This window comes from Exophiala bonariae (assembly GCF_035927105.1).
Source record: "Exophiala bonariae strain CCFEE 5792 chromosome Unknown scaffold_27, whole genome shotgun sequence".
In the NCBI taxonomy this organism is placed as follows: Eukaryota; Fungi; Ascomycota; class Eurotiomycetes; order Chaetothyriales; family Herpotrichiellaceae; genus Exophiala; species Exophiala bonariae.
Window position 1 is genome coordinate 95,895 of NW_027042502.1, and position 24,138 is coordinate 120,032.

The following is a 24,138-nucleotide window of genomic DNA, read 5'->3' on the forward strand; positions in this document are numbered from 1 at the left end:
ACACTCACCCTTACTCTTCGCGTTCGCCCTCACCCATCACCACCACCACTACTAGCAGGATCGGCTAAATTATACCTCCCTATAATAATACTCCCTTCTAAACTACGCCTCTAGACTTAAGCCTCCACTCGCGATACACACACCTGTAGAATGCTATACTAGTCCCACTACTACTACTATATCGATTCAGTACGCGTTACGAAGCCGTCGGATCCGTATAGCAGCCGCGATACGTATACTTCATGATCGAGGCCCGCGCAGTCGGCAGCGTGACAGCCAGGTCGCGGTGGGCGTTTAACCGGCTGTGGTCGCCTTCAGCTTACGTACTAGCACCGGCGTAGGGTATAGTGTAGCCGGTTAAGTTAGACGGTATACTAGATAAGGGGGAGAGTCGAGGAGTAGTAGTATTCCCGGCCGAATTCGAAGCCGCGGAGGGTGTACTTATTTATAGAGTAGATGGAGGTATCGAATTGCAGTATTATAGTTAACGAGGTTGTGGAGAGGGCGGAGAGGACGGAGAGGAGTAGGCCTGCCGATGGTTTGGCGTAGCCTAGGTGGATTGGGAGGGAGGGTCTACTGGTAGAGGTGGTTAATAAAGATGAAGGGGAGAAAAGAGAGGAGCCGGGGATGATGCTCGTGCCGAATATTGATGTTAGTATAATGCTTGATGTGGAGGGTTGAGTTGAGTTTGTGCTTCTTAGTGGTGGTGATGTACTTGACGTAGTGCGACTGTTGCTACACTTAGACAGTAAAATATGAGAAGAGCGTATATTTGCAATGGATGTTACAATGTCGTGATGTATTTGAGGAGCCTCAGAATTCGCTCGGCGCCCATGTAGTTGTGAAAGCATTTCACTACTTAGGCACAGTCTCTATGGAGGCTTCTTGGATACTAAGTACCTTCTGCACCATCAATCGCGTCCGCCGTCTCTTTCGCACATTCTATAGCACCAACTGGATATAATCATGGCAGAGGGTGATGGAGAGGGTGTTTTGCCGTGCATCTGCTCCGAAAGGCAGTGAAAGACTGGTGTCATATTAATGATGCGGATTACCTTGTCGCATTCACGATGAGTGCGGGATGCTGAATTCGAACAGAATCAACACACAATTGAATTCTTGGACTTCTCTCATACCTAATCGGGTTTTCCATATATTCAATCACTCTTGCGGGAATGACTGTAGAAACTTGGTTCCACCCAGATCATGATCAGTGATTCCTGGGATGGCATTATCCCAGAACAAGTTGCCCATATTGGGTTCACAGAGTTCCTTCGAGAACCCGCCCTGCCTATCGAACTTCACACCCAATTCTGTCTGCTGTTCACTCCCTTTGATCTTCTTTCCGATCAGGAATTCTTCATCGATGGTGCCTAGAAAGATGACCATCATATCATCCATTCCATCAATTCGCCAGGTCAATCCACTTCCACAATTTGAGCAAAACGACCGAGTCGCAGCTTCACTGGACCTGAATTCCCTGTACGTCGCTGTCTTTGTGATATCATCCCCTAATTGAGATGGGTGAATCAACAAGTCGAAGGATAGCAGTGCACCCGTGAATTTTCGGCACATGGTGCACTGACAAGTGGAGACCTGAGAAGTGTCAAATGAGGCCTTGTTCCCGTCTTCAAGGCATTCCATACTTGAGCTGGCCACGCTGTACCTTCAGGAAACAGAACTCGATATCGGATGGAGCCACAGAGGCAGCCGCCAGTTATATCCGCTGGTCGAGCCGCCATAGATACTGATGCTGACCCGTAGATGTGCGAGCTTAAGATGAGCAGTGGAAATTCCTTTTGGGGTAATTGGTAAGTTCGGACAGCCGTCGGTTTTATTTATTCGCAAGGTTGGGTGGAATTGTGGTGTCTGGCGTGTTGTTGTCGAGAAGCATCAAGCCGGGCTCGTGCTAAGGGTCGCCCACCTTGTTTTATAGCACCTTTCCTCCCCTTTCCCCAAGAACGGGAAGACATCAGCCAAGATGGAAGAACAACTCCTCACTGGGAGAAGCAAAGTTTCTCAAGCTGTGCTGCCTGGCGGATGCCGCTTTCAAGGCTTGGCCAAGGCTTGGTAGACAACGCGTAAATCGAACGAGATCTGTCAAGGATGATAACATATCCTCGTGTTGATGAGCCAGGACAGGCAACAAGAAATGAGATGTCCGTGGTCAATTCCTCTCATTGCCCGTAGGAATCAGACGTCACAAGTTCCGCGGAGCCCTTCCATTTACTCAGCAACTTATTTCGCTTTTCGACTTCTTCTCGACCCCGATCCCGGCTTCTTCTCCTCACCAGTAGTAGCAGCTGGTGCAGCCGCAGTTGTATCCTCCTTTGTCTTGTCCTTCCCCTTGTCCTTCTTTTCCGCCTCCTTCTTTGCCAAAGCGCGCTTAACGGCACCTTCTTTCTCAAGCTGCTCGATTTGTTTCTCACTGAACTCCCACAGCCTCTTCGCGACCTCCTCATTCTGTACTTCAGGCCGGAGAGGCTCGTAGTCTCTACATTCTTTGATCAACTTCCCTCCCGGACCGCGTGCATATTCCGCCTCCATCGCGGCCAGCAGATAGCTTTGCGCTCCTTGGTTCGGCGACTTGAGAACCAACCACCACAGCGGCCAGGCCAAGAGATACATCAGCAGACCCCACAGCGAGCCGCCAGAAAGCCAACGTCGCGTACCTGGTGTGCGGGAGAATCCTGGATCGACGATCAATGCACGGGCGTTGTTAGGCTGCTTGTCTGGCCGCTTGTAGGCATCCAGATGTCTCTGGAAACCATATGCGAATGCCATGATTGCCAACTTGCTTCTGGCATATGATACACTTCCGGACTTGGTAGCAGTCTCGGTTTCCTTGAACTCCAACTTTCCTCCAATGTAGCTGTTGCAGGTGCTGAAGATAATTCGCACGTCACGGTCCGGTGGCTGTGCTCGGATTGCTGGCGAGAGGATACTCAGCAGATGGAAAGTACTGAGATAGTTGACTGCCCATTCCGCTTCCAGGCCGTCCATCGTTGTCTGGCCTTTGCTGAAGAAAGGAGTCATAATGTTCGCACAGAGGATGATCATATCCAGTCTTCTCGGAGGTGCATTGTCCACCCATTTCGTCGCGAACACACGAATGGAATGTAAGGACGAGAGATCCACCTGTTCCGCATATATCAATTCGTTATTCGTGACCGTCCGTAGATCTTCAATGTAATCGACGAGAAAGGGGTCTGAGGGAGTATGGTGCGTCAAGAGAATGATCTGGGCACCTCGAGTGGCCAGTTCATTGACCACTTCGGCTCCAATGCCTGAAGTACCTCCCTAGAAAAGTGATGTGAGCATCATCTTCAGCGTGGGGTGTCTTGATCACGAGAAAACATACCGTCACCATCACCACCTTCCCATGCATCACCCGCTCCGACCGACATCTCGCTCCGCCGAAATAGTACTTCAACAGAACCACCACTCCAATCGCCACGGCTGCTTGAGCGACAGTCCACAGGTACGGGATGTTGGCAACACCTCTGCCGAAACCCTCCGCCAGCAGAGGGATAGGCATGTTTGTGTATGTTATATCGTGTTGGAGGATGATAGACTGCGTGTCTGCTGGTACCGAAATCTGTCCGCTCGAGAAATAAAACTTAACACGAGTGTCAAGGTTTCTTGATTGTTGGGTTAGTGCCCGGTCGTCCCGCCTATCGCGGCTGGTGGGTGCCTGGAACGCTTAAGTGGCTTACCTAACCGCCACGCCAAACCGAGGGCTCTTAGGCTGTCATTATTATTTCACAGGGGCACGAGGGCTACCAGCACTGTGGCCTGTGGCTGGTCATCGCGTGGGGGATTCTGTGTCACTTTCCTCTCCAGTTCCGCACTGACAGGCAACATCGTCATCGAACATCAACACCAACATTCTCATTTCCCCCCAGGTTTCTCACATTTCCACCAGCAATAAATATCCTCAAAATGAGCACACCTAAAGACGAAGACGCCTACGTCCCCATAATCGACCAGCGTGTCTTCGGCGCCGGTATCAAACGCAAGCGCATCGACTTCGTGCCCGCCACAACCACCCAGCATGAATTGAACACAACGACGTCCCTCATATCCACGCAACCGTCAACAGCAGTGGGCAACCACTATCTCTCAATCGTACTCCCAGGCGCAAATCCCACCACCACGGCCTCCTCTATCACCACCTCTTCCCCCCTCTGTCCAATCTGCAAACAACCCGTCCAGGCCACCGGCGCTCCATCTCCATCTCCAGCCCCTACTGACGCCACCACGCCCACGCCCACGCCCACGCTGCACGAATCCTCCATAGCGCACCAACTGTGCCTGGCGCACTCACATCCACCCTCCCACCTGCCGCGCGCACACATAGGCGTGAAATACCTGACGAGCTACGGCTGGGACGTGGATGGGCGAGAAGGTCTCGGCGCGCGCGGCGAGGGCATCAGGATCCCCATCAAGGTGCAGGAGAAGCGGAATACCGCGGGGCTGATGGAGAGGGCGGACGATGAGGAGAAGGGGGAGAGGGTCAGGAAGAGGAAGGAGAAGGAGAAGGACAAGCGAATGGACAAGCCTGTCGTGCTGGATGCGAAGGCGTTGAAGCGGAGAGATCTCCAGGAACGGGAGCGCATGGACAGGCTGAGGCGGTCGTTTTATGGGCCGGATCTGGAGAAGTATTTGGGACCGGATGGGTGATGGGTCATTAGGGGTGGATGAATAAGAGGACGGCATGGTTTTGTGTTTGGGGTTCATCTTCATTCTCGGCCATCGTACCATAACCAGACGATACAGATTTGCTATTTGCTATCCATCAACGACACACTGACTAACCTACTTACAACCCCTGACGCCATGCTAACGAAGGAAAATTGAAGGAAAAGCCCAAGTCAGTCAGTGAGGAAGCGACCGCTAGTGCTTCTTGAACAGTCCGAGATGTTTCTTCTCCTTCTTGAGCTTGCCCTGGCTCTGTTTCTGATCCGCCGACGCCGGTGTATACGGTTGGTATGGTTTGGGCGATGGAGAAGGCGCTGCTGCAGGAGTAGGTCTCGGAGCAGATGCGCCGGTGCCCACTCCTGGGCGAACGCCGTTCGGACCACTCCCGCCGCCGAGGTTCATGTTCCTCATTGCATCGGTTGGTGGACCGCCGTTTGGTGGTGCTTGTGGTTTCGGTTGCAGTGCCTGTGGAGGAGGTTCGGACATCCAGGCCGGTAGTTTGGGTGGTGCCTGGTCGACTGGCAGACCTAATTGCTTCCGCCCTGAACTGAGCAGGCTGACTTGGCGTAGGAAATTCTTAGGCGTCACCATGTGTGTCGACGCGAGGAATACTTCCTTGCCGGCCATTCGGGACACCTCGTAACATGCTCGTGCTTCAGCATAGGTTGCGCCTCCAGCCATGAACACAATGATCCGTTGACGAGGTTTGTTCGATTGTGCTCTTGTCTGTGCCCATGTAGGCTTTCCCGCATTTCTTAACGAGCTTTGAGACGCTTGGTTCTGTGTGTTGGGGTCGTTCAGATGTGGCTTGACTGCTGGGAATGTGTTCATGTCCAAAGTACCCTGGCATTGTTCCTCGAGCATGTAGCGGAGAGCAGGTTCGAATCGTGATAAGCTGACTTCTTCCATGTTGCTGTTGGCTGTAGCCGTCTTTGGAAGAAATAATGGTGGGGGCAATGGCGTCGTATCCTTCAATGGTTTTTCGATCCTCGCTCCCAAAGTGATTAGGTTGTAAATTGTCTCTCCATCAAGTGGTGAGAGCTGGCCATGGCATCGAAGTTTCTCGACGTCTCCGCGAAGGATACCATTTCTGTACAATATATACAAAATCAAGAGTCGGACGCGGTCTTCATGGACCACACTGTCGTCGTCCAACAGCCTTGCCATTTGATCGGCCACATTCTTGGGCTTCTTGTTCTCTTCGTCGATGCCTGTAGCTAGTGATTGCTCGACGGAGACCACGTCCAATAATTTATGTTCCGCAAAGATTTTGGCACATTTTTCGGCCATGTCGATATGCAGTGAAAAGGCTTCTTTTCCTTCTTGAAACTCTGGCAAGCCTGCCAACATATCCTTGATTGTGTTGATACTAGCAGGTTGACCATTATTATCTGCAAATTGAGGATTTTTCGCCTGAAACTTGCGGAACTCCTCACTGAGTTGGACCAGGAGATCTTTCATATGCATGTGACGATGTGCAACCCATAGATTATCGCGTTCATTGATTTCCACATCCTTCTCCTCCTCGTCAGGTTCACCACGTCGGATCACATTTCTATAAGTGATTTTATCCTCGTCGTCCCTGATTGGGAGCAAGTCCATGGCGATTGCTTGATATGTAAGTTCATGCACAAAAGGTGAGGCTAGATCCATTGATCTATCGGTGATGAATAACACCGCTCGGGGTCTGACCGCCTGTGACTGGGGTGGGAAGTTGTTTCGCTCGTCTCGCGCATATTCATCCAGTGCTCCCTGAACAAAACTAGCAATATGATAGCTGAGTACATCAGCCGCATGTCTCTGGTGTTCTCTCGGCTTGTAATATCTTATGAGCGGGTATTCTCCTAGCGAAATACAAATGGACACGATTTTCTGTGTCAAGGTCTCCAGATGATTTCTAACCATAGAGTCGCATGCTGGGTGGTAAAGAGCATGAAAGCTCCACGGTTCCCGGAAGGTAACAAGATTAGCCTCCCGTGGGAAGTAGTCAATGTTTAAGGAGCGGGACTCGATGATTTGTCGTGCTCGGGATTCTGATCGGAAGATTTCTTCTTGCAACGGTCGAGGGAGTTGAGAAGTCCATATTAAATGTGATCGACGATATCTCTTTCTTGAGAGATCGGCTTTCAGACATTCAACGATATGAGGCTGTGGTGAGAGGAGATATATGGCATCAGTGTCGGACTGTTGTTGCCTGCGTTCCTCGATTTGTTCGATATTTGTGATATTTGCATTGAGGATATCATCTTCTTTAGTGACGTTGTATACAAGGCGTCTGCTCTGTTGATCCAAAATCAAAACCTTCCAATCTCGACCGCTCGTGGCTCGAATGTTGTCGAGTATGATACTTCTTTGGAGATCGAAGATTGAAGTTCCCATGGTGGTCGCGAACTGACATGGGTGATTAAGCGGGTTTTGTCATTCACATATTAATACCAGTCGAGCATTGTCCGAATAGAAGTCTGTTTCATGCAGCGCCGTAGTGGTCAGAGTGAGTTGTTGGTGCTGTGCACTGGGCAGTGCTGGCAAGTTTGGCTGAAGTGCGGGACATTCGAGTTTGGGTGTCAGAGATCAAGGACAGGACGGAGAATGTCGTCCCGCTACACGTGATGTCGCTGTCTCGCCAAGCTTTTTATCCCGTCTTCTGCCAAGTCTTTTGGACGCTCACTTTGAACCTCGATACGGGCGCATCGATGGACGACTCGCGAGTCGCCACCTATTGAGAACAGCGAGCCTTTGTATCTGATTCACGCCATAAGAACTGAGACAAATGTCAGCGGAACCATCCAATATCTTGAGCTCATCTGTCACGTGTCAATCTTTAGTTCTCGTGGCATAGATACCTGCCTAGGTAAGGAGCCAGGTTTCGGCCCTCCAATCACGATCAAGGCCACTCCTCTCTTCGCCTCTGTTCGGGTAGATGCACTACTTATACTAGAGATGCGACATGACTACCTCTAGCCTTCAGGTAAGAAGCTGCTTGCGGATGACCAATGTGACATTCGCTTCGACCTCGGACAGCCTTTCCTGATCATCTTTCCTGAATATCCACTCGCATCACGGTTGAAACGTGGCATAAGTTAACATAGAATCCACTATTGAGACTGTGCGTTATGGCTACCATCGGTCTGAATAGACTTCATTGAGATGATGAGTTCCAAATCAAACAATGTTGTTGTCTACATCTGGCCTCCACGTTTCGACCTACTCAAAAACTCCGCGATCACATTCAGCGTCAGCTGGGCTACATTGTTCTTGTAGCCATCCCATGCCAATGAAGGATACCAATTGATGCTTCCCACTGAGAACACTGCACCACCCTTGGTCTCATAATAGACCATATCTGAGCGAATGTCTCTTGTCTCGCTTCCTCTTGTCGCGAGGATCGGATACTTTGCACACTCACTGGCAATTCCAAACCCATCTGGATGTCCTGTGGTTGTAGCCACAATGACGCCATGGACAGGACTTCCTTGTTCGATGTCAAAGCTATCCAACTCGTCCCCACTAGCACCTCCACCAAGTCCATACTCACCAATCAATTCTCCCTTTGGAATGTCCTTGAACAGCCAATCGAACTCTGGCTTATCGCCCGCCTCTGTCCTCTTATAGGGAACACCCGGTGGCCTCCCCTGGCTACAGAATGCAACCCCAAACAGAGCATGGGAAGAGCCCCCCTGTGATCGCCAGAGACCCCCCAGTCTTCAATTCAAGCTTAAGTGCCACTCCCCAGGATCAAGCGAATATGACCGAACGCCTGACTCTCCTCTGCGGACTTCGATACGCCATGATCGCGCTGCGTCAGACGCAGTTACCCAGTAAAACCCATTACCATCAAGATACATCAGGTTTCCTCCTCTTTTGGCGTAGTTGTCATAAGAATTATACACCTCAGAGGTAGGATATTCAGGATGGCCTCCGGTGATAACTGTAGCATAAGGGAGTAAACATGAGACTCCGTGAAGATGAAGGCCGTGATCGGTAAGTATGTCATAAGGGAGATTATGATATTCCAAGAACCCAATCATCATCGATCCAGCACTGAGATGTCGAGGCCGGCCAAGCCCGTAAGAGAGAAACCCTGGCTTAAAATTCATGATAGGTCTCCTTGAGGTCGAATACGCATTACCAGAACCATCGCTGTGGACGTCGTACGTCGACAGACCTAAATCGAGACGTCAAAGATTTCTTTCAGAGTCAATGGTAGGGGTTGGTGCCATGTCACACAATGCCCCTCCAGTTCATTCTGAGGATTTTTTATTCGGATCACCAAGCTTATCATTGGCATATGCCAGATAGGTGAAAGTTGGCAACACAAGTGCGATCTTTGGATTAGTAGCCGTTGCATTTTGATCTGTTGTCCGAACGATGAAATTGATCATATCCGATATCAACTGGCGCCCGGCAGCTTGATTGGCTATCACCTCAACAGCATAGACCCCTGACCTATCAGTGGCGGGAATTCGAATCGTCAAATCCGTCTCCCACGCCGCATCATCCAAATCTTCTTCGTGGAAAGAATTGCTCCGTAGCCATATTTCGCCTTCGTCCAGGCAACCTCCGTGCCATCCCAATTGTATCCACAAATTCCTCGTGTTGGCGCGTTCACGAGAATACCATGATGGCCAGCCCCTGAAATGTCAATAATTGTGTCTTCTGGTATGTAGCGCCCAAAGTCATATTGAACTAGAATCCCTGTCGCCAAAGACTTAATCATTGGACTATGAATTCGCCCGTTGAAGAAATTCGTCACGCGAATAGATTCAATGAAGGGCGATTTGGCGTAGCTCCCAGCAAGGATCAGTGATGAGTGCGGGCTTGGATTCAACACGAAAGGATTTGATAGCGCGAATTCAAGTCTTAGAGTCGGTGGAATCTTTTCAACAACATGGGGAATGGGGTCCAGGACGATGAACACACTGCTCTGTGCTGGAAAATGCAATTGCAGTCCACACCGTCTCTTATAGCTCGGAGCGAAACCACTCTAAAACACAGTCACTGAGGCACCATTGCCGATCCAGAGCTCAACGAGACCTTCGGAGTTTATCAGTACTGCAAATCCTGTCTTGGTCGACACATCAAGATTCGAGATGATGCACTGAGTCCATTTGTTGCCCGGTCCGACGACATGCGGCTGGAAGTACAACGACACTTCCAATCCATCGGTGATATGCGAGCGAACCCAGTCTCGCACGATAGCATATGGTCCACATCGACCAACTTGAAATCTGCCCTTGCATGTACCGCTGGGGATGCCCACAACTTCCTCAAGTTTTTGCTTAGGCGAGTGTGGCTGGTCTACACCCTGAATTACTCGAACGGTGCGATAGGAATACTCTGTTTCTGTGCAGGAGACCTAAAGTCAGATCAGTATTAATTTGAGTCGTTTGGATTCGCGTGAAGTTCGGCTTGGTTCTGCGATCTAAAGGCGTATGATGAGTGTTCTTGAGACAACGCATGCTTACTTTGATCTCGACTTCCTCGCCTGGGCTGAATATCCACGGATCTGCGTAGCATGTGATTTCAAGCCGATAGTCAACGGGGATTTTCTCGATCGTAGACATCCTGCTTGCGTGACTCGGACTTATGGGAGAAAGTCAATTGCTTCGTTTGAATGACTATGCAATATAATTGTGCACTGGAAGGTATTATGTCAGCGGGCGCAATACTCTGTGTCGACTTATACTACCCCTCTGGGGAGTGTTCGGCTCTTCAGCTGTGAGATCAATCTCCAGGCCATATCTGTTATCCAGGGCCTGTCTTTTCTAGCTAAGAAGATTGGATCTCCATTCCATTTTCGCTCGACTCCAAGCTCTCTACTGATATCACACCACTATGGGTGCGCTACGGCTATTACTTGTGACTTAGCGCTCGGGTTTCAAACCTTCAAGTCTCCCAAATCAAATTTTGAAGAACTTAATCACTGCGGCCTACACGACTTTCAATGTAAACGATATTGTATTGGCTCTTATTGCAGAAGAATGAGCTAGATGGCTGCTCTTATGTCGGACGAATACCCCAGAACCCCGTGTCTCTGACGGTCATGCCAACATCACAGTTGTAGGTCTAACTTCAAAGTACCTGCTTTTCTGATCAGATCGATCCTCAGACACACGATTACAGCTTGGATTTGTCCAAGATCTGAATCACCTCTTTGGCACCTCTCTCCCCTGATCTAAGAGCACCGTCCATGTACCCCTTCCATTCAAAGGACGTTTCTGTGCCAACGAAATGGATTTTCCCATGAGTCGACCTCAGTGCATGGCCAAACCTTGTCATCGCACCTGGAGGTGCCACTGGACACGGGCAGCCTTGTGCCCACATATCCGGAAACCATTCATGTTCCACAATAGCCAGTGGCTCAGGTATAGCATCTGCGACAAACGGTTTGAAAACGCGATTGATTTGTCCAACAACTGCAGCAAATCGTTCTTTCTGTGTCCCAGCTGACAAAGCGAGGCCATCTTTGCCGGACACGAAGCAGGTTAAAGAGTACTGATTCTTCTCCTCAACGCTGCTATCGCGTGTGACGCAGACTGGACCTTCGAAGGATTGCAGTAGACCGCATAGACCACTTGGTCTCCACCATGGAGTGGCGTACAGAACCATCACCTTGACTTGATAGCCCAGTTTGTTGGACTGGCTGAGATTCTCCTTCGCGCTTGGCAGAGGTGGTGAGAACTTAATCTGTTTGTACAACGGCGTTGGGACCGATACTATAACTCGCTTGCAGCGGACGTCACCCCGAGCCGTGGAGACCAGCACGCCCTGTGGCGTCTGTTCAATGAGACGTACGGCGGAATCAAACATTATAGATTCTTTGTTCAATCGCTTGACCAGGCCGAACGAGAGAGCCTGGGTTCCTAACAGGGAATCAATAAACAGCCCGTTTGGTCGTGGCGGAGAAACCTTCTTACCTTGCGTGAACCTGAGATACTGGCCACCGTCCCTTTTGTCAGTTCGCATCTGCATCAAGCCGCCACCACTCTTGCAGTAGTCCAAGAAGAAAAGCGCACTCAAGTCCACTGGCTCCACCCCAAGCATTGCTCTCGTCCACACCCTGACGGACGCCAGTGCGGTTTCGCCCGCACCCTGTTGCTTTACCCAGTCCTCCAGGGTGCACTTGTCAAGTGCTTCGTTAGAAGCTGTAGGGTTGTAGATGTCAATATTCTGACATGCCTTCTCGAATAGATCACGAATTTCGACCATGTTTTCGACACCTCCCTTTTCCGCAAGAACCTGAGAAAGTGATGAGCATTTGACTTCCTGAGGGGATTAATAGCTAGTCAGACCATAACATACTTTTGGGGTACCTCCGTACGGGAATCTGGAAAGACCGCCACCAATATCCTCTTGAATAACATCACCAAGTGTATTTTGCTTGACCATTGACAGACCCAACGACTTAGCGAGCTTGTACACATAGGACTGGTTGGTATCATTGATCCAGGCAGCACCCAAATCTACAAACTTGTCTTCTCCAAGTGGATCAACGGACCAAGTTTTACCTCCTACCCTATCCCTGGCTTCGAGCACGAGGCAAGAATATCCTGCCTTTTGTACATCATGGGCCGCTTGAAGTCCGCTAAGGCCGGCACCGACAACCACCACATCTACATCTCGAGTTGGCAGTTGCTTTACTGCTGCATACGCCTCAATCTCAAAGATGAAGTCAGGTTCTGCCAATGCCGGAACTCCGATTGCGGTGGTTGCAGGTCGATGACCGTTCAAAAATTTGATCAGTGACTTCCGATATAGGCGGTTTTTGTGATCGTAGTTGACCATATACCATACCAGCTTAAACACATCTGGGACTGTTGCTCCTGCAGCCTCGAGGACTTTGTGGAGGTTGCGAAAGGCTTGTTCTATCTGCTCCTCAGGATCCTTTATGATGACGCCATTTCGATCCACGCCTACTTGACCTGATGTTGCCACAATTCGCACCGGGCCTGTTGTTGTAGCAACGTGAGAGAAGATCGGTCCTGACTGCCAGACACCATGAGGATCAATGGACACCACGCTCGATGATCTTGCGTCGGATGTCATAGTTGAAGACGTTAGTGAGTTAGAATGTTACTGCCAGGATCTAGAATTGTGATCCGGAGGTGGATAATTTATGATGAATACGCAATTTAAACCTCAAGCATTGTCTTCCCTGAATTGTCAGCTCCCTTGGACAACGGGCACGGCTGCCCCGATTCTGACGGCTATAATTCACAGACCTGGTTGGAAATCGGGTCCGTTCCAGCATTGCGAGCTAGGACAGTTTCCTGGGCATTTTGGTTGAAGGTTTGATACGCGGGCGTCAAAGGTTGGTTTCGTACTGCTGATCCCACCGATACGACGTACGCAACTTTAAGATTTCGGAGCCGAGAAGTGACGAATAAGAAGAGACGAATAAGAAGAGACGAGGGAGGACCTTTGGCAATTCCCTCCTGATAAGACGTTGTACATTACCGTCAGGTTGTCTAATTCATCGATTGGGGTCACACCTGCGCAGTCCGCCATACAACTGAAGATTGAGAGTTCCCTTCCGGGAACCAGTTAGTAGATTATCTCTAGGATGCTCGTGTACAAGCGATTAGCAGCGAATAAACTTGTGGAGTTTTGTATCTCACGATGCTACAGAGAATCCAGGAATCCATAAGACTGATCTTTCTTTCGAGGATTTTCGGGGTTCCTGGCTGTGTAGTAAACGCCGAGTCAAGTCTGCATCAACGGAGACTCAGATTGTCGCAGACTCGTTCTCACACGCAAGCCTTCGGCCCTTTGGTGAATGCATCTATTTTCATTGGTGATGGAGAGAATATTGTGATCTTTTTCCATGTCGTGGTTGCCATCATCATTGTGAGTGATTGATCCCAGCAGGACCTTGGAGGTGCTAAGGCTGAACCTCCTATCTTGTGCCTATGACCCACGTGATCGGCTCCCCCTCGGCATCTTTGGCCTCGGCTCGGGTCGATTGACAGATATTGCTCCAGCTTCACTACATTCTCTACACGTTTGACATCTTTGCCCACTACCATCTGCAATGAGCTCGGAGCCTAGTCCACAACTTGTACTTGCCGAGAGCACTCCTTTTCGCCGCCGACGGCAGTTGCGAGCTTGCAACACCTGTCACCGTAGGAAAGTTCGATGTGATGCGGTCGGCCGACAGCCATGTTCGAACTGCTCCGTCGTCGGTGCCGCATGCAGGTGAGTCAGCTAGGGCCCCAGGGCCTGGAGGAATATTTCACGGCAGATGTTCATAGCCTTCAGATTCGATGTTGTCGAAGCCTTATCCCGAAGAAGCCGGGGTGCGCGGAAGTCTACACCAGCAGACCCTGCTGGGCCATCAGAGATCACGGATATCAATTCTACTCGACCAGTCGTTGCGAGTCCTCAAACGACACAATTCGGCGCAGTCATACCAATAACCAGCACTCCGGAGAGGCTCTCGGAGGTCGCCATCAACCAGCAACTAGTCGACAATGTGCTGGTTGACTTTTTCCAGCATGGCATTGGCTCGCAGTCCTGGTCGCGGTTTGACAGGCTCACCGAAGCACGTATGTGCTATGTTGGCACATCAATATCCAACATAGCCAGTCTGGTCACTCAGGAGCGTTCTGGCGACAACAGTAGTCTACATTACCCAACTCCACAGGTCCATCGTATTGTGCCTTGGAAACCAGATTCTAGGTCGTATGCCTTGCAGATGCGGCAGAATTTGGAGTCGGAGCTAAGTTCACTTCCTGCAAAAGACGTCAGGGACGCCCTGATAGAATCTTTCTTCCACGAAATCCATCCAGGATTCCCAATTGTTGACGAAAGCGAGTTCAGAGCAAGCTATGCAGACCCAAACAATCCTCCACCACTACTTCTATTCCAAGCCATTTTATCAGCAGGTGCGCATGTGTGCCAACACCCTACAGTTGCTGAGTCTAGATCTCTCATCAGAACAGCCTTATTTCATCGCGCCAAAACGCTATGGGATTTGCGTTTTGAGAACGACCGGTTGACTCTAGTACAAACTGCCTTGATATTTTCATGGTACATTGAGAATGCTGACACGGTCAGCGCGAACAGCTATTATTGGATTTCCGTTGCCTGTGGAATTGGCTTCGGGCTAGGTTTACATCGAAACCTGACGAACTCATCGTCGAGTGTACTGCCGCAAGCCGCGAAAAACTTGTTCCGCAGAGTCTGGTGGACGCTTTTTCAAGCCGCAGTGGCATCATCACTTGATCAGGGTCGACCGCTATTGGCTCGTCCTGACGAGTCTGATCAACCTCCGCTGACAGAGGACGATCTTGTCGAGACCGATGGCACCCGGAACGTGAAGATTCGACTACAATACTGCATACGAAATAGTACTCTTTGCGAAATAATTGCTGACATCTTGACGCTGTTCTCCCCTGGCTCACTGCGAAAGAGTGGGGGTTTCGTGGACACAAGCATTATTGACGCTCGACTTGCAGCCTGGGTCATGGCGCTGCCACCCGGCGAAGACTATTACGATCGCACACTGCGTCTCAATTACAACACTGCTCTTCTACACTTACACCGGACTGTCATGCAGCCCGCCGAGTCTAGCCTGTCGGCCGTTTCACAAAAGCTTTGCAGCTCTAGCGCAGAGAGCATTATCAGCATATTGAGTGGCATGATCGCCGACGGCACTATCAAAAGATGCTACTTCACCGCCCTGACCGCACTCATGGCGGCGGCCATACATTTTGTGCGTGAGATGCGCCTCTCCATCGCCCAAACCAGTACACTGGTGGCACTGCAAGCACAGGCACAACTCGATGCATGTCTTCCCATCCTGAGAGAACTGGCCCCGTACTGGCCGAACGCTAGCTCAGTTGAAAAGCTGTGTCACTACCTCCGGGAGCGGATGAAATCAATGATGGGAGCTAATTTAGACACGAGAGCCTCTGGGGATCAAGGGGTTGATTTTTCAGACAACAGTTTCATTGCGGACGATTGGGACCATATTCTAGCTACCCTTCATGCCTCTGGTCCAGAGCCCGATTGGGTGAATTTGCAATCCAGCATGGGATTCTAGGCCAAGCCAAGGATGGATACAGATATCAAGGGTGCGCTACCCCGAGGCTTCCGGAAAACGACTTTTACTGATGTAAGTCGATTCGCGGACCTTGGAAGTGTCGACGAGCATAGAAAACCCAATTTAGGCCGCACAGCAGCGTAACACTACCCAGAACGGCGACAGTGTAGTCTATATTTCCATGTCAGTACAAGTCCACTAATGCAGTGGCTTGGAATGGTACCAAGCCGGAGATACTCACTCATATTTGTGCCAGTGACCGGCCGAAACGGTGGAAAAGCAAAGAACGTCACGAGGACTGGAATGCACAGCACTACCACGCAGTTGACAGTCCAACCAAGCCAGTTTGGCAGTGCGAGACTTCTGCCGGAGGGAAGATACTTGTCGGATCGGCGTTGAAAGATGAGCAGCGAAATCGGAATGAGGTAGGACAACAGCTGGTGCACGACGGTCGAGCTCAGAATTGCGTTGAAGGCTGAACGAGAGTCATGTCAGCAGATCATCACTCCTTTCACTATGGCTAGCCATGGAATGAAGGTCAGACTCACCGATTGATGATGCGAGGATCAGTACTCCCAGAATTCCGAAGACTAGCCAGTTCAGCAGGAGGGCCCACACGGGAACTTCGAATCTCTGATGAACACGGCCGATGGTGGATGAGAACACGAATCCGTTGTCCCTGGCGAAAGCCCAGACGGTGCGTGACGAGGCTTGGAACACGGCATTCAGAATGAAGAAGCCAAGGACTATGCCTGCGATGAGTACTGCCAGTGCTCCTTCGTCGGAGCGAAGGCCCTGCCGATTGATCTCAAATGGGATGTACCTACAGGTTGAATTCCATGTTAGTAATGTTTCCACTAAGACTTATGGGTTAGAGAAGGATGGTCCTCGATCTTACCCACTACTACCAACAATAGCTGTGAAATCTGAGATACTGTACATGATGGCGATGGCGAATGGAAACGCGGTGCAGAAGCCGACAACCACAACCCCAACGGTGACCCTCGGCACCACCCTGTGAGCGTTGTTTGCTTCTTCAGCCACGTGCAGCGCGCCATCGAGACCGCCGAACATGAAAAAAGGAGGCAAAAGTCCAATCATGAAGCAGACCCCATCGGGCCAGCCTGTCTCATTGATGAAGGTTGTCCAGACGAATTCGTTGGTGGCTTTGGGAGACGATCGCACCAGAAGTCCGATAAAGTCGGACACGAAAATGGCGATTGATAGGGCAACTATTTTATTTGGATAATTAGTATTTCATGCGTTTAGACTATTGATGTGTTTCTTACAGCCGATGGTATGTGTGACGTCCAGCTTCTTGATAAAGAAAATATTGTACAGCAATGCTAGAAGTCCAAGTCCTTGGAATATCAAGAACAATTGCCACGGATGCTGAGGACCGGGGGGGTCATACCAAGCAGCAACGGTAGCGATCTGAGTGCCGACGATGATCGCCACCGCCGCACCGGTAGCAATCCAGTAGAAGCAAGTGATGAAGCCGCAGACGTAGGAAATCGGACGACTGAGTCGTTGAGGAGCCAAAATCGAACTGAAATGGTATTGGCCTCCAGCGGTCGGATACACGCTTGCCAGCTCTGCGAGACTCAAGCTTATGCAGAGGTAGATGACGGTGGTGACAATGACACCGTAGATCAGTGTCATGGGCCCGCCCGCAAGCAGGGCGATTTGGACACTGGTCGATAGACCAGCCCAGCTGCTGCAGATGTTGAAGCATAGCGCCAGCATCGTCAGCGGGCCAATCGTCTGTCTGATGTCATTGTTATGCACGAGGGTGCCGTGCTGTTCAATGCTGATGTTCTTGCCCAAGCCATCAGATTGAGCTTCGACTTCGACGTCAACTGCACGTTTTAAACGAGCGTCAGCTTGATTCGTTTGCTAGACAGGCAATAAAACGTACGCGAACGGTTCTTGGTATTCTCAACATGGCTCGACATTCCGCCCGTGTGTGTTGACTTCAAGGCCTGTTCAGTTGCCGTGCCCGAAGGCCCGGTTGTTCGCTCGTCGGCATGCATTTTTGGGCATGTGTACCTAGAGTAGACGACTCCGCGCAAGAAGGTCGAATACGTTTTGGCGGGCAGAACATCTGAAGAAGCACTCCATGCCTCGACCTATGTATACTTCCCATCGCCACGCGACATTCGCATCCCTCGGCTCGGGAGAAGGAGATAAGCGTTTAGCAAGCTTTGTCGAAGGATCTCATTTGTTCATGTCTTTGAACAAATGCAACTCTAATAGATAAGCCCCTCCTTTGGAAGGAGGTATCCCCCGCATTTCATGCGATGGAGCATTGAACGGCCAAACTCAAAACCCCACGGGGGAATGTGGCTGCCTTGGGTGTGTCTGCAGATGCGCCGTGGTTGAAGAGAAACCCACCTTTCGGGTCCGAGCAGCCATTGCCGTTCATTATTGGGCTGGCTCTTGGTTAGGCAAACCCAGAACGAGAACCGAGGAGGTTTCGTATTTCGTATTGCTCGTTTAGATTTGGCGGGAGCCTGACACCACAAGGCGATGTCAAGACTGTAATATTATCAGGATGTGGACTGTTTCGTATGTCATTAGTTCTCGCATGACTTGACGTCGTACTGCCTGACACGAAGTCATCGTCATTGTTGATATTGTACATAAGAATCGTTGTACTCTGGGGGAGAAGCTGTAGTCTGTTCAACACTCATCAATCTTTTACCACCTGACTTCTGGTCGGAAAGTATCTCAGAAGCAATCACCTGTATCTTTGAAGTCCCAATGGACAAGCATTTCCCAGCTCCCGCTCTGCTTGCTCTTATCGTACTGACAGTTTCGGTTGTGATTTATCATGTCTTCGAGTATACGCGCCACAGCTTTCGCGCGAAAGCTTTAGGTTGTGGCAGTCCAAACAGATATCACAACAAACTCCCCTTTGGCGTCGACTATCTGCGGGGCGTCATGCAAGCGGATCGCGAGAATCGAGCGCCTCAGTACTTGTTGCAGCATTTCAACAAAGCAAAATATGGAACTTTCATTCAGCAATGCGCAGGAAGGGACTCCATTATCACGACAGATCCTAAAAATATCCAGGCTATCCTTGCGCTGCAGTTCAAAGATTTCTGCCTAGGTGAACTCCGTCGTCGGAATTTCTATCCCATGCTTGGTAATGGGATTTTCACGACGGATGGGGCGATGTGGTAAGTCCTGGGGAGCTGCTCGTTCCCTTTCAATCGTGTTCGAAATCAGTATTTGGTTTCAATGCTGACTTCATTGAACCTCAGGGAGCATTCGAGAGCGATTCTGAGACCACAGTTCGGACGTGGACAGGTGTCTGACCTCGAACTAGAGGAGCGGCATGTCCAGGAAATGTTCAATCAACTTCAGGTCGACTCATCGGGCTGGACAAAATCCATCGACCTAGCACCAATTTTCTTCCGTTTGACGATGGATACTGCCACTGAATTTCTATTTGGTGAAAGTGTCAACTCTCAAAGAGCACACAATCCGAACCACTCAACAGACTTGCCCGCTCGTGATTTGAGATGGTCTAAAGTGGGAGCCAGTTTTGATCGCGGGACAGCGATGCTCGGACTTCGAGCTCGAATGGAAAACTTTTATTGGTTGTTGAACCCCAAATCTTTCCGAGAAGACATTCGTGAGATAAACAAATTTGCCGATTTTTGCATCGATCAAGCGATTAAACGGAAACAAGGCGGCATCAAGTCCCAGCAACATTATGTCTTCCTGGACCAACTACTTGAGTCTGTGAGCGATCCGATCGAAATCAGAAGTCAATTGCTCAACATTTTCCTGGCTGGCCGGGATACAACGGCTGGTCTCCTGGGATGGACATTTTGGTGCCTAGCTCGTAATCCGGAGCTTTATGCCAAGCTGAGAGTCAGTGTCATCGAAAGCTTTGGTGCTTCAGATAAGGAGGACACCATAACTTTCGCAGGCCTGAAATCATGCAATTACCTGCAGCATGTTATGAATGAAGTCCTTCGACTGTATCCCTCAGTGCCGTTCAATTCGCGTCAAGCCACGAGAGATACCACCATACCACGTGGAGGTGGACCTGACGAGTCTGCTCCACTGTATATCAAGAAGAATCAGAGCATCAGCTATTCTGTGTTTGTGATGCACAGACGGAAGGATCTCTGGGGCCTAGATGCCGACGAGTTCAACCCTGATCGTTGGATCGGTCGAAAAGCCGGTTGGGAATATCTTCCATTCAACGGTGGCCCAAGAATTTGCCTAGGCCAGCAATTTGCGCTCACTGAGGCTGGATACGTGATAGCGAGGTTGGTACAACGATTTGAGAAGATCGCCAACACTGATCCAACGGATGAACCTTTGCACCAGTACACTGTAACCAGTGCACCAAAGAACACATTTGTGAGATTGTATCAAGGATAGTGAAATTGTATAGATAAGTTGGAATTGATGCTTGAGTTATGTCTAGAGCTTTTGTTAGTCGTCTGGGAAGTCGTAGTAATGAATTTGAGATGGGTAGAAGAGGTCGATGTGGTCGAGTGGAATCGTGCTGGGCTAAAGCGGCATCAACCAGGCGCTATTTTCTTCCAAATGGATTCGAGCTACTAAAGCGACAGTACGACCGACCGCGGAATTGAACCATTTGATTTTGGCTGTTCAGATCGATAACTTTTTTTGCAGCCATCAAACATCCCCAGGCACCCAACACCAATACCAACTCAGATTTGAAGAGAGTCTCTATAAATCTCAACCCTCGCTCTCTCCTTTTTCATCATTTTTCCTCCCAAGTGTGTCCCCTTATGGGATATGCTTGCTTTGCCGAGCGCATCTCGTCCCCGTATCCTCTGTTCCGGTCGAGCATTCCTTCCCCGTACTCTGAAGTCTAGAGCCTACAGCAATGGGCCACAACGGGGCTACAAAACGACGGGCCTCCCACGGGGCAGAAAGACCGATGGATTCACGAAGGCTCACCGGCCGGTGACCGGCAGACAATTGAAAGCACCCACACCATCTTTATCCCCAGATCAGTTGGTCGGACGCGTGCTTAGGACCGCCCTACCCAAGTTAAAAACGCGATTGGAGACGAGGAAGGCAACCGCAGATTCCGAAGAGACCAGCTTATTTGCCCTCGATCCCAGCGGACGTGGATGGGACACCTTTGAAGAAAGAATCACCAAGATCATCACTGAACCGGAAGATGTCATTACGTCGAAAGATTCTAGACTGCTGAGTAAGATCGGTCGAGCAGCAAGGAATAGCGGCTGGTCGGAAGAGCTTGTGTATGTTCTGCACCATGCCATGATCGACCATGTGCTCGATAACGGCTCCTACAAGGTCGCTGGAGAGGTGGGAAAGCCGGTTCCGACTGACCTGCGGTATCCAACAGAGTGGTATGCCGGGGCTCGACAAATGCAACGAGAAGTGCATCTTCACGTAGGTCCTACAAATTCTGGAAAAACCTACAATGCCTTGAAGAGGCTCGAAGAGAAGGGCAGTGGCTTCTACGCAGGCCCACTCCGGTTACTTGCTCACGAAGTATACTCGCGTTTTAAGGCTAAGGGGGTACCTTGTGATCTTGTCACCGGCGACGATGTTAGGTTTGATGAAAATGAAGATGTTGCAATTGCAGCGTCAACGGTGGAGATGGTGAACACTGCTCGAGCTGTCGATGTTGCTGTCATTGATGAAATACAAATGATTGAATCAGAAGATCGAGGGTGGGCCTGGACGCGAGCGTTTCTCGGTGCCAATGCCGCAGAGGTTCATCTCTGTGGAGAACCTCGGGTGATACCGTTGATTCGCGAATTGACTGCGTCAATGGGTGACACCCTGCATGTCCACCAATATAAGCGACTCAATGGTCTCAAAGTGATGTCCAAGAGCCTGCGAGGTGATTTCAAGAGTCTGAAGAAGGGCGACTGCGTGGTTGCTTTCTCTATTGTGACTATCCACGCGTTAAAAAAGCAGATTGAGGTGGACACCGGTCGACGTTGTGCGATTGTCTATGGAGGTCTCCCTCCCGAAACCCGTGCTCAGCAAGCGGCGTTTTTTAACGACCCAGACAACGATTATGACTATCTAGTCGCGAGTGACGCTATTGGAATGGGCTTAAACCTGTATGTTTGAACACCACCGCTCGATATAACGCCCTGCTAACATGATTTTTGTAGGAGTGTGAAGCGTATCATTTTCCACAGTGTGACCAAATTCAACGGGTCATATATGGAACAGTTGAGGATTCCGCAAATCAAGCAAATTGCCGGGCGAGCGGGACGATATCGCAGCGCCCATCAGGCAATGAAAAGAGGGGACAAGGAAACCGATGAATCCGCAAGTATAGGATTGGTCACCACATTCAACGAGTCCGATCTCCGAGTGATCCAGGAAGCCATGGACGAGGAAGCTCCGCCGGTCAAAAAGGCAGGTATTCTTCCCCCGGGAGACTACCTCGAGGAAGTAGCAGCAAGAATGCCGAAGGGTGTGCCATTTGAATACCTCCTCAAATATGTGTGCTCGGCAGCAGAAATGCATCCTCGATTCTCAGTTTGCAACATTACGGAGCAGACTGGTCTCAGTCGAGTGGTGGACGATGTCGATGGATTGACAATTGCAGAACGACTCGTTTTTTCAGCTGCCCCTGCGGCGAGAAACTCTGAGCGATTGCTCATAGTCCTCAAGGCTCTTGCTATGGCAGTTGGGAAACGGCTGGAATTGACGGTGGTCGATGTACCTGAGATTCAACTTGAGGTTCTTGAGCTTCCAATATCAGGAGACCGAGAATACCTACAAAAATTGGAAGACCTCCACAAATCGCTAATACTGTTCTTATGGCTCAGCTATAGGTTCGGCGGTATCTTGAAAGATCGGGACATGGCTACATATGCGAAGGAAATGACAGAGGAGAAGATCAACACCTGCTTACTCGAATTCTCGGCCAACCCCTTGCTCCGAGAAAAGGCACTCCGGAAGAGGACAAGCTTCAAGAGTATCACAATTGAGGGACTCGAAGGCACTGACGACCTCAATCTTTCGCAATTGGATGTTTCGGCACTCCCAGTGGACTGGTCCAAAACCTCAGAAGCCAACGTCGAGATAGAGGGCACGGTCGTTGATCGCCGTGTAGCTTCGGCGATCTAGGTGGAATTGAAACCGACAAACAAAGTCTGTATACTATCAATGTGTATCATCATCTGTGCATCTGCAAATATATTATTGTGCAACTCGAGCAGCCAAGCTGGTGACACCACGGCGAATAATCAACGCAGCGACCCTGGGGTTACACTTGGGACCGGAACTTTATACCGAACCAATGACCAAAGGATACCAAGCAAGAAGTGGCTCCATCCACCAAAATGGGATTTTTGATTGAGCTATCTAAGAATGGTACTCCGTGAAGTGAACCGTGGTCTACTCATAAAGAGGAGAACTCCTTGACAATGGCGCCAACGGGTTGAGCCCATGGTCTATCTGACAACGGTGTTGCCAGCAGCGCCGGTCGAGGGTTGAGTTTGAGTTTGAGGATTGGCAGCTGCAGCCTCACGGGCGAGCTGATCCTCGGTCTTCTTGTTGCCGTGAGAAATCATTCGATTGAGTAGACTACCAGGTCGGCCCTGATCATGACCACCCTTCTCGGCATCATCTGCTTCCTTGTTGACAAAGGTCGAGGTCTCCTCATCACCATCTGAATCGTAGTCTTCGTCAAAGTTGGCTGGAAGGTTGTCAGCTGTGATGTCATCACCCGGGCAGAACCCAAGCCACAAAGAATCGGGCTGGCTTGGAGCTTCTCTGCCCTTATCAAGAGTCTGGGTTAAACTTACGTTCGGGGTCTTTGTGACTGAAGCGTCGCTTGATCTTTGCTCGGATGTTCTCCATGATTGATGTGAGGGAGAATGAATATGAAAAGGCTGAGGTGTGGATGTGTAAGTGGTGGAAATATATAGGTGGGATAATGCTTGGGAATTGGCAAGATGGACCAGCTCTCGTTCACAGGAGAGAGAAGGAAAGTCATAGAAAGCGAGGCGGGGTTGGAGGGGGTTTTATGATGCATCCAAGCATACGCAAACCTCCCTCGACCCCCCCTCCACCCGTACAGCTTGAGGGTGGTGATCTTGGGATCTGGATGCTGGACCCTGCAGACTATCCCGCCAAGCCCTGATATTGCGCTAGTCCTATTTTGGTCTCTGGGTGCGGCGGGACTTTGATGATTCTGATGCACAAATTCCCAGAAGTCCCATCCGCTTTCTCCTCCAGTCGTTGGTGGCCATTCACGGCCATTGCAAGCGAGGCCCTTCTTTTCTTTTAGGCCCTTCTAGTGGCGTTCTAGAATTTGGAGAAGCCGCTGCCTTGTCTGTCCAATCCGATAAACTCATCCATGCCTACAGTACTAGACTTTGACATCTTTTTTCCCCCAGACA

The 24,138-nt window shown here is 50.2% G+C and overlaps 10 protein-coding genes across 10 annotated transcripts; 3 read left to right on the forward strand and 7 right to left on the reverse strand.

The window, feature by feature from the left end:
* Positions 1-1,161: 1,161 nt before the first annotated feature.
* On the reverse strand, positions 1,162-1,575 carry LTR84_006948 (uncharacterized protein; the record flags this gene model as incomplete). Its single annotated transcript, XM_064850504.1, has 1 exon — positions 1,162-1,575. One exon carries the CDS (start codon positions 1,573-1,575, stop codon positions 1,162-1,164), a length of 414 nt encoding a protein of 137 aa, XP_064702573.1.
* A 663-nt stretch (positions 1,576-2,238) lies between these two features.
* LTR84_006949 (uncharacterized protein) lies at positions 2,239-3,538 on the reverse strand (the record flags this gene model as incomplete). The annotated part of the gene is made up of 2 exons (XM_064850505.1): positions 2,239-3,300; positions 3,362-3,538. The coding sequence occupies 2 exons, from the start codon at positions 3,536-3,538 to the stop codon at positions 2,239-2,241; spliced, it is 1,239 nt and encodes a 412-aa protein (XP_064702574.1).
* Positions 3,539-3,942: 404 nt separating this feature from the next.
* LTR84_006950 (uncharacterized protein) lies at positions 3,943-4,683 on the forward strand (the record flags this gene model as incomplete). Its single annotated transcript, XM_064850506.1, has 1 exon — positions 3,943-4,683. One exon carries the CDS (start codon positions 3,943-3,945, stop codon positions 4,681-4,683), a length of 741 nt encoding a protein of 246 aa, XP_064702575.1.
* Positions 4,684-4,896: 213 nt separating this feature from the next.
* Positions 4,897-7,080, reverse strand: LTR84_006951 (uncharacterized protein; the record flags this gene model as incomplete). Its single annotated transcript, XM_064850507.1, has 1 exon — positions 4,897-7,080. One exon carries the CDS (start codon positions 7,078-7,080, stop codon positions 4,897-4,899), a length of 2,184 nt encoding a protein of 727 aa, XP_064702576.1.
* An 800-nt stretch (positions 7,081-7,880) lies between these two features.
* LTR84_006952 (uncharacterized protein) lies at positions 7,881-10,265 on the reverse strand (the record flags this gene model as incomplete). The annotated part of the gene is made up of 6 exons (XM_064850508.1): positions 7,881-8,403; positions 8,464-8,866; positions 8,972-9,142; positions 9,190-9,630; positions 9,709-10,057; positions 10,167-10,265. 6 exons carry the CDS (start codon positions 10,263-10,265, stop codon positions 7,881-7,883), a joined length of 1,986 nt encoding a protein of 661 aa, XP_064702577.1.
* Positions 10,266-10,818: 553 nt separating this feature from the next.
* LTR84_006953 (uncharacterized protein) lies at positions 10,819-12,747 on the reverse strand (the record flags this gene model as incomplete). The annotated part of the gene is made up of 2 exons (XM_064850509.1): positions 10,819-11,940; positions 12,004-12,747. The coding sequence occupies 2 exons, from the start codon at positions 12,745-12,747 to the stop codon at positions 10,819-10,821; spliced, it is 1,866 nt and encodes a 621-aa protein (XP_064702578.1).
* A 1,195-nt stretch (positions 12,748-13,942) lies between these two features.
* Positions 13,943-15,745, forward strand: LTR84_006954 (uncharacterized protein; the record flags this gene model as incomplete). The annotated part of the gene is made up of 1 exon (XM_064850510.1): positions 13,943-15,745. One exon carries the CDS (start codon positions 13,943-13,945, stop codon positions 15,743-15,745), a length of 1,803 nt encoding a protein of 600 aa, XP_064702579.1.
* Positions 15,746-15,809: 64 nt separating this feature from the next.
* On the reverse strand, positions 15,810-17,778 carry LTR84_006955 (uncharacterized protein; the record flags this gene model as incomplete). The annotated part of the gene is made up of 6 exons (XM_064850511.1): positions 15,810-15,916; positions 15,987-16,220; positions 16,294-16,568; positions 16,644-16,977; positions 17,035-17,604; positions 17,664-17,778. The coding sequence occupies 6 exons, from the start codon at positions 17,776-17,778 to the stop codon at positions 15,810-15,812; spliced, it is 1,635 nt and encodes a 544-aa protein (XP_064702580.1).
* A 730-nt stretch (positions 17,779-18,508) lies between these two features.
* Positions 18,509-22,861, forward strand: LTR84_006956 (uncharacterized protein; the record flags this gene model as incomplete). The annotated part of the gene is made up of 4 exons (XM_064850512.1): positions 18,509-18,927; positions 19,012-20,133; positions 20,611-21,840; positions 21,895-22,861. 4 exons carry the CDS (start codon positions 18,509-18,511, stop codon positions 22,859-22,861), a joined length of 3,738 nt encoding a protein of 1,245 aa, XP_064702581.1.
* Positions 22,862-23,187: 326 nt separating this feature from the next.
* Positions 23,188-23,596, reverse strand: LTR84_006957 (uncharacterized protein; the record flags this gene model as incomplete). Its single annotated transcript, XM_064850513.1, has 2 exons — positions 23,188-23,432; positions 23,542-23,596. The coding sequence occupies 2 exons, from the start codon at positions 23,594-23,596 to the stop codon at positions 23,188-23,190; spliced, it is 300 nt and encodes a 99-aa protein (XP_064702582.1).
* Positions 23,597-24,138: the final 542 nt, after the last annotated feature.